The sequence below is a fragment of the Morone saxatilis genome, unplaced genomic scaffold (assembly GCF_004916995.1).
Source record: "Morone saxatilis isolate NCDOM2014 unplaced genomic scaffold, NCSU_SB_2.0 Contig20, whole genome shotgun sequence".
Taxonomy (NCBI): Eukaryota; Metazoa; Chordata; class Actinopteri; family Moronidae; genus Morone; species Morone saxatilis.
Genome location: NW_023339763.1, coordinates 9,227,576 through 9,236,863, shown reverse-complemented (window position 1 = coordinate 9,236,863; position 9,288 = coordinate 9,227,576). Strand labels below are relative to the sequence as shown.

The window sequence follows — 9,288 nt, the reverse complement described above, 5'->3', positions numbered from 1 at the left end:
CACACTCATTTCCTCCGTGTGGTTTCGGTACAAATCAACAACATCCTGTCCTTTTGTGAATCCTGCCTGCCCTCATGCTGGTTTGCGTTTAAGAGTAGGCGTTATAACCCCCCTCTCCTCTCCCCTCCCCCCCCCTCTCTTCTTCTCCTCCTCCTCTCCTCTGTTTTTTTTTTACACTACTATAGAAGCTGTAGTCATACCTCACATTGTTGCAGAGGAAGGAAGGGCACGTCCTTGTTCGCAATAAACGGCTTTAGATAGAGCAGGAACACAAGGGGAGCGGTCATTATTTAGCCTAATCGAGCTGAGGCATGTGATCTGAAGTAGTCTCTTGCATCTTGATATCCTCGTCGAGGGGTACACTGATTAAAGTGGAAAATAGCCCTCATATGATGCTATTTTATTCATAAAAAAACACCCACTGGTATCATATTCCTGCTGATTTATGGCTTTACTGTGATATTGTGTTGCCTACAAATTAGGCCATGACTACATCTACATTTTGGCACCAATTTATCAGAATCAGAAGAATATTAGAGATCAGATTTGCCAGCAATGAAAAAAAAAAACAACAACAACTAATTCATTGCAGATTCAGCCCACTCACATCCCCCCTCTCATCTATTACACAATACCACCATAATCACGTCTCCTTTAACATAGCAGGAAGCGCGACCTGCATAGATAAATAAATTAACAGGCTAAAATAAAGCGAGAGTGGCACCACAGCCGATGAGTCGACTCTTTATGTAAATCAGCCCTGACATTGCCCTTGTGACCAAAAAAAGCCCCCACCCCCTCTTTCCCTCACCCCCTTTCTCTCTCACACAGACACAGACACACACACACTCCTCATTCGCCATTTCTTCCCATTCATAAAAATCTCGGTATCGCGCCTGCGCAATGCCATTCGGAGTCCTCCCCATTCATAAAAATGTAACCCGCATTTCAGCCCTCCCGAGTCGCTCTGCCCTCCCATTCACAAAAAAAGAGAAAAAAGCCGAGGCATCTGCGCAGTGCCGTCCCTTTCCTTTCCTCCACCCTCCCATTCATAAAAACTCACTTCCCTCCCCCTCGGTGGTTGCAACATCATATCCAAAGCTCTGCGTCCACAACCGCAGTCGCCTTTTACGCACCAGCGAGTGGAGAATAGTGCAGGAGACCCGCTCTCCTTTTGCTTACATTGCTCATATTGTTTCCTGACATTTGGACTTACCTTTACTAAACATTTGTGGAGCTACTTACTTCCTCGGACTGGACTATAGCTTGCGCGCAAACGTCGTGCGCAACGAAGAGATGAGAATTTTATCCTGAAACCACAGTAAGTGATCCACTCTGGTGTTTTCTCTTCGTTAAATATGTGTAACTTGTGAGCGTGTGGCTGCACATTCGAGCATTGAGTCCCTTTATGCTGCCTGCTTTACACTGTTCCTCTCAATCCACTGGATCGCAGGCACGAAAACGCTCTTGCAAACTCTATTTTGCAACAAGCTGTCGCCTCGACCCTTGTTTGCACTTTGAGTCAATATTTAACCACATATTTTGGACCCAAAGCAAGGTTGAGGGCGCAGAATAGGGAGAAACAGTGTCGCGTTTTAAAGCGTAACTTGCGCGAAAATGCCCCCTTTCTGAAAGCAGATACGTATTTCAACGTCTGTCGCGTCGCTATGTGCTTATTTCAAAGCCACTGTCACGATAAAGGGGCAGCGGAACACATTCATATTTCTATATCTGTCTAAATCGCCGTCCACTCGCCGTCCACAAGCCCGTACATGTTGTAGCCTATTTCGGGCGGTTAAGGTTGCGTGTCTCGTTCTCGCTCTGCAGCGACCGCCTGGCTGGCGCACCGTGTCGGTTGTGTCAGGTGTTTTTTCCATTAGTTTTTCATCTGATCCGACTAACTTCCGTGAAAAAATCTAAATATGTCTCGAATCGGCTTCTTTTGGTTGCCAAGAGCGATAGCGTCCAGGTTTACGCACCAAACTACGCATTTAACTGCCGCCGATCAAAACTACCCCACAGCCGTCTGTCTGGTGGCACACAGCGCCTACCATTTTCTTCATCAATGTCAAACTTTTGTCGTTTAAAGATATTGAAAGTGAGATGTTGAATGCGTAATTACAATGCCTATATAACATGCTATTTGAGTATGCCGAGCGGCCGCCTCCGGTTTATATGACTCAGTCCATTCACATATTGAAGGGAGGGACGCACACACACATACACACACGCACGCACTAGCACACGCACTGTTCCGGCTTGGAGCTCATAATGGTCTAGATTTGACGATCACAAGCGTTTGTGTCGGTGCCAGAAACGTCGCAACAGGTTTCTCAACCAGGCTCGAAAATCTGAGGAAGAGCAGAAATAACACGAGCCGACGGTCAAGCAAAGCAGCGTCGACTACGGACACATTATAAAAAAAATGAGCAATAATAAATCCCCCAAAACGACTGGATTTAGGTCCTGGGAAAATTCATGTTGCCTTGAAATAATAATCACAAATATGGTGCATCTTATGGTGTGAAGGAGTTGGGTTTTGTGGGGTATTTCGCAACTTAACGCAGATATGGGTCAGTGGAAATGTCGGTTGTGCTGCGCCCGTTTGTCTTCAATCACCTTTTTGTATTCTGTAAAGTAGGTTAGGTCTTTGCTGAGTTCTCGTCGATGAAATGGATAAAACCGATTTCATTCAGGCTCATCATGACTGGAGCGCATTGATTCATGCTTGCAACACCGAGTGCGGGCAGCAGCTTTCATTCACAAAAACCTGCAGTTCACAAAATCAGATCCATTCAGAAATTCCACGATTGGTCTTATTTCTCTGATTCAAATATGCTGCATATTGAGAGATAAAATAAGATATTTTTTTTGGTGTAAGTTAATACTGTGTGATGCGATACAAAGACCTAATTTCCTTTGCCTCTTGGCGTTCATTTTGGCTTTGTTGAAGTCCCTTTTCTGGCAGCCTTCTATTCTCTCTGCTCTGCCTTGTTTTGCATCTTTGAGTCTTTTGCATGCAAGCCCTGCTCTCTGGTGCTCCCTGCTCTTTGGAAGGGAGGTGATGAGAGCCCAACTTCCATTGTTCTAACGTCAAAGTTAGAATGGAGGAGGTTTGAAACCCTGTTGGTATTCAGTCTAAAGATCAAGATCGTTTGGAAACTCTACATTCAGATTATTGCAGAGATCCGGCCTGGAAAAAAAAGATTTTCGTTGAGAGACTGACTTCATTTTAAAAGATTTGATAATTGTTTTGTATGAAGTAAACTACTTGTAATATGCATCTGTTTTACATGTTGTCAGGGCTGTTGATTTGAAATCTAGTTATCCCTGTGTTCTTAGATAGACATTGTATGATTTATTAGTTACACAGATGTTTCACATCAAATCAAGGGGTTTGGTTAAAGTCAAATTCAGGAAGGTAATGTGTTCATGTACATACTGTGGTCTTCATAGCTAACCTGGCTGTCCTTCTTTGGGCAGTTTTAACATCATGTAAAATGATCACAGTTATTTTTCCTTTCACCCCTCTTTCATAATTAACTATGCTTTCTGTGTGGTTTAAGTTAAGGTCTGTAGAGAAAAAAAGAGAGGATCAAAAGGGTGAAACAGCAGGAACTTAAACAACAGCAGATGCAGCCAGTCATAACTGTCTTTTTTTATCTGTCTTTGCAGTATTGCTAAATGCTGCTTTAGAGTGACGACGTGCGAGGCACCAGCCTACACATGGAGTCCAGGGTTCCCCACCACATCCCCGGAGTGTCCTCCTCCCTCATATCCCAGCCCCTGCTGGACAGTCGAGTGCCCTACGGTCGCCTGCAGCACCCTCTCACTATCTACCCCATCGACCAGATAAAGTCCTCGCATGTGGAGAACGACTACATTGACAGCCCAGCCGTCGTCTCCCAGCAGCCCCCGAGCCAGAAGTCTGTGAACCGAAGAATCACCTGGCTTGGTCAAAATCAGGAGGCCTTCCTGGGGGCAAACCACAACCATCATCACAATCACCAACACCAGCACCACCAGCAGGGCAGGTGCGAGTCCCACCCTCACCAGGACACCACCACCCACCCTTGGATTTCATTCAGCGGGAGGCCCAGCTCTATCAGCAGCAGCAGCAGCACCTCGTCTGATCAGAGGCTGCTAGACCACGCTGCGCCCACCCCAACTGTGGACCACCACCCAAACCTGCACCCCCACCAGGGCCCCATAAACACAATCACTACCCGAACTCCAGGCTGCTTCACTCCCACTGAATCAAAAGTCCTCACTTCCTCTTCCTCTGCTTCTTCCTGCTCCTCCTCTTCTAAATCATTGGACCTCAAGTCTGCAAAGATGCCCGCAGGAGGTGTGTGCACCACTGGAGTCCAGCAGGGGTTGGCGCTGATCCCTTCCTCCCCAGCCGAGAAGAAGCACCTCCTTCTCTGCGAGCACTGCGGAAAGTGCCGATGCACGGAGTGTACGCTCCCCCGAACCCTACCCTCTTGCTGGGTCTGCAACCAGGAGTGCCTGTGCTCTGCTCAGAGTCTGGTGGATACAGCCACCTGCATGTGCCTGGTCAAAGGGATCTTCTACCACTGCACCGAGGATGAGGACGACGAGGGCTCCTGCGCTGATAAGCCCTGCTCGTGCTCCCAGGCCAACTGCTGCGCGCGTTGGTCCTTCATGGCTGCCCTTTCCGTCGTCCTGCCTTGCCTGGTCTGCTATCTGCCAGCTACAGGCCTGGCCAAACTGGGACAGAAGTGTTACGACAATGTTAGCAGGCCCGGCTGTCGCTGCAAGAACTCGCAGGGTGGTGTGAGCGCCCCTGCGTGTAAAAACGGAGGCGTGGAAGCAAAAGTTGGGACACTAGAGAAGCAGCAACAGGGGTCATGATACTGGACCAAACTGGCTGGCAGTGGCCTTGCTAAAAAAATGAACAGGACCACACAGTACTTGCTTGCTCTATATGGATAGGACAATCCAACACCAACCCCTTAAACTACCCCATTAATCTGCTGGAAGATGACTTATGTAAAACAAAGGTACTTAAATGGCTTATTGACCTATGTTTGATAGGGTGGAAGATCAAAAGGGGCCTGATCTGAGAGAGTTGGCTAGTAGGAATAGCTAACAGGCCCTCTGAGACATGTTTTTTTGTGTGTCACAAGAAGAAGAGACTAGATTGTGGGACTGGTGTTTGTGTTGTTTTGCAAAGAAGGCTGAAGGCACAAAGTCATTGTACCTCTCTGCTGCTCTGTATTTCTCAGCTAATTTTGTAATGGTAACTAACCAGAAGCTGGTTGCTGATCCCCGGATACCATAAAAGTTATTTGATGGAGATAAATATCTGTACACCCCCCTCTCACCCCTAAGAGCACAGCCCAGTGTCCCTCTGTCTGAACAAACACAAAAACAAGTGATTACCTATACTGTGGCTTTATGATAGGCCACTGCAAGAGTGAAACCACCACTTACTCACTCACTCTCTCCACTATTATGATGATCACTATCTTTTAGTGTGGCCATTTTTCCTTTTAGCTTAAAGATGCTAGCTTGGTAATGCTAACATTTTATCTCTGAGTTTTTATCTCCATGGAGGAGCTGTAAAAACAAGCCTTTTGAGACTTTAAAATAATAGTAATTTCCCATAATTCTCACTCTGTATTGTGCATAAGCAGTTGTGAGAGAGATAATCACTTTACAGCGTGTTTCCTATTTTTGGGTGGGGGGGTGAAGCCCAGACATTTCTAAAAGATTTTGAATGCTGTTCACCAATCACCTCACAGGTAATGCATGTCATGACCTGCATGCTCTAGTCTAATGGTTACCCACCGTGCTAGAAGTCGATGTGTTGTAGAGAAATGTGTAAAAAAAAAAGTACACCCAACCTTCTCAGGGACTGTTACAGTAATCCTCTCTAAAACTTGGCCTACAGCATGTTGATTTCTAAACTGCCTAAGAGCCTGGTCTACTTCCTCTTTGCACAAGAAGGCAAAGAAACATTTAGGGGCAAAAAGGCAATAGTGAATAATTTAAAACAAGTAAGCTAAGTGAGAGACAAACTGGCCAGGAAATAATGTTTTTTGGGGGAGAGAGGATGCAAGTGATAGAGAGCGAAGAGGGGGAGAGAAGGCATAGCAAAGTTGTTGTTGTGTTTGTATCTAGTCAGCCTTCGTCAAAATCAAACCTGCCACTTGCACAACCTTTTTAGGAAGATGCAAACCCCTTAAAGGATGTACTAAAGCACAGTATTAACCACCTCAGCTATCTCACGTTAGTCCACACACCCCAGACCCCAGTCTAAACACAGTGTCTTCATTCAATTCTAATCATTATGCTGCATTGCTGCGTTAGTCAGATAGTCTGTCTTTTATTCTTAAAGTCTATTTTTGTGGCTTGCATGACATTCTTAGGACTTTGCCAAAGGAAGCTAGCCTACAGTAGCTTGTTTTTCGCTGTCTGAGTGATCACAGTTGTTATGCACTCTTGCCAAATGGTGTTGACGGCAGTTGGTTCTTAAAGGCATGCTGCCCTTTAATACAGATGGCCTTTTCTGTTTGGCATAAAGGCATACTGTCTCTGTGGCTCCATAACACACACCTCTTTTTTGTGTTGGACCCTTAACTTCCATTAAGGTGCCTAACTTTGCTCATACCTGTATTTGTCTAGTTGCACAAAGCTGATATCTCACAGGAAAAAAAGGAAAGAAAAAAAACACACTGTCCTTAGTCTTGAATGTATAAGGCAATATTTTCAAAACCTAGCAATTCAGTCAGAGAGAAAGGTGCCAAAACTAAAGAATGATTGTGTGACCGGGCAAAGGCCTGGTACCTGTAGGTGGGCGACAGAAATCACAAATGTTTTGACAATATATTTAGTAATAGAGCTATGCAGGTGAAATGTTATTTGCTGTAAATAGTTTCACAACATTTGTGTTCTTTAGAAGAGACTTTTAAATGTCCTTGAAAGATTGCATGGTACATTATAACTACAATTCAGTACAAAATATATAGAGAATATATTAGATATATATTTTGAGGGTAAGATTAAGATGTTTTTGAGGTTGTGAGAAAAAGGAGGGAGGGTAGCCAGAGGATGGTTCGGGAAGGGGTAACAAAAATGACAGGTCTTTCTATCACTAGCACTTGATTTAGAAAAGTGTGCCCGGCAATAAAAAAGAAAAAAGAAAAACTCCTGCTGTTTATGCTATCCATGGCTCATTAGCAGTCGAGAGGCTAAGCTAATTCCCTGGTTCCTCTCCGAGTCCTAAAGACTGTGGACTCATTGAATCCACACAGGGAACACAATCTACCCCTATCCGGATCAACCCATTTCCTGCTGTTACTGCTCAGTGTCTCAGCTCTCTCCCCTCTTTTTTCTCTTTCTTGCTTTTTTCCCCCTTCCTCTCTTCCCTCCTTCCTCCCTGAGAAATTGTCCAACAAACACCCCTGGCCTTGATTGACAAACACAGCTGCTGTGCATAAACTTGTCATACCACAGAGACGGGAGAGAAAGACAAGTCTGTCTCTCTTTCTCTCCCTTTCCCCCCCGTCTTTGTGTTTCTCTCGAGTTCTGTGCCATCTTTTTCACCAGCGGACCTCTTTTTTGAACAGTCGCTGCCTTTCTTTTCCTTTACTCCTCAGCTCTGTCAATGCACAAGTAATGTTCTTCACTTCATGTTAGCTTTATACTTTTACATGTGCTCGCTATCCTGTTCAAGGTGAGGAAAAATCGCCAACAACGAGTCCACCATTAAATATTTTTATTATTTTCTTTGTTTTCCCTTTTTGCTACAATGCTGTGACTTTTACATACCCATAACCCTATGTGTCACTCAATTGCGGGCACTGATTTATTTTTTTTTATTTGCAACCCAAACCAGAGGAAAAGTCTCATACAGCTGGGTGATGCTACTCCATTCCTTTATGCCTTTGCAATGTCAGTGTTGGGGATTAAGAACGAAATCTGTGCTTTGTTTTTGTTTAGATATAACAAAAAGAAAAAAATCTCTCATATAAAAGGTTCCCTTTATAGATATATTTATTTTGAAGTTCTATTTTATATAGTATTTATTTAGATGCCAACTTTTTGTTTGTGAAGAAAGCTTATGTCGAAATGGAATGTACATTGACAATGGAAATATATATTGTTAAATATATCTGGCTGTTGTGTCGTTAATCTTGTGAGTAGTTCAAGCAAATATCACAAACACACACACACACATGACATACCACCCATATCATACACTCCCTTCGCCTTCCAAAATGGACATGCACCGTGAGAAAATTAATGAGGGAATTTGGGACCAAGAAATACACTTTTTATGTAAACATACATAGCTTCATTTATGGCCAAAACATGCTAAATAAAACTTTAAGTCCTACAATAATGGTGCTCATGTACAATTAATTTAAGTACCGGAAATCCTTTTAAAACAGCTTTTAACATCTGTGTAACAACGTATAAGCTTCTTATGAAGATTAGTTACTAGATGCTGATTACTTAAACTATTACTATTACTATTAACTATCATTCTGGTAAAGAAAATTTACAGGCTTAACTTCATTTACATCAACACTTTAACTTCCTGAGGTCCCCCCCTTCATGTGTCTGAATAGATCTTGCTCTAAAAAAATGCTGGTAGGGCAGTAAAGGCCAAATAAAGCAGCTTGACCTCAGACTGTAAGAGAACATTACATAAGTAACAGGAAACAATTCACTGACTTCCTCTGGACGATGTAACGTGAGACACAAACCAGTCAGATGGTGAGACCATATACTTGATGTCGTGTGTGTGTGTGTTGACTTGCAGGTTAAACTGACTTCTTCTAGTTCCATCAGGGAGGTGGTCCGGGGTGGTTATAATCTGGATGTGTAACATTCCCTTTCTATCCAAACACCTCCTTATGAAGCTGGAGCACACCCACATACACACACTGTTTTCACCACACCCCCCAGCCCCAAACCTGTGCTGCCATCTACCCCGAGGGCAATCTTCCTCCCCCTCATGCCGTCATACGCTTGTTTCCTGGGTGTTTACCCGAGTGCACCTGGAGGAGGGGAGTGGAACAAATGAATGACACAGAGGGTGTGAGAAAGGTAGAGGAGAGACAGCAAAAAAAGGAGAAAGAAGACAGAAAGAGAAGAGAAGTTAAGAGCAGAGCTTCCAGCATCACATAAAAGAACGTGTTTCCGTGCTGAAGCCCTGCAGGCGCTGCACTGTCTGCTCAAACAGGTGAGATCAGAGACCAACCTGCCTGTTTACCTGCCGGTCTGTCAGCACCCACCTGGGACAGCGCACACACA

The 9,288-nt window shown here is 44.3% G+C and overlaps 1 protein-coding gene across 1 annotated transcript; it reads left to right on the top strand.

The window, feature by feature from the left end:
- The first annotated feature begins 1,067 nt into the window (after positions 1-1,067).
- On the top strand, positions 1,068-8,140 carry spry4 (sprouty homolog 4 (Drosophila)). Its single transcript, XM_035666334.1, has 2 exons — positions 1,068-1,321; positions 3,676-8,140. The coding sequence occupies exon 2, from the start codon at positions 3,727-3,729 to the stop codon at positions 4,873-4,875; it is 1,149 nt and encodes a 382-aa protein (XP_035522227.1). The 5' UTR covers positions 1,068-1,321; positions 3,676-3,726; the 3' UTR covers positions 4,876-8,140.
- Positions 8,141-9,288: the final 1,148 nt, after the last annotated feature.

What these genes read in the sequence shown, in the direction of transcription:
- spry4 (XM_035666334.1), top strand. Translation starts at nt 3,727, where the DNA reads ATGGAGTCCAGGGTTCCCCACCACATCCCCGGAGTGTCCTCCTCCCTC.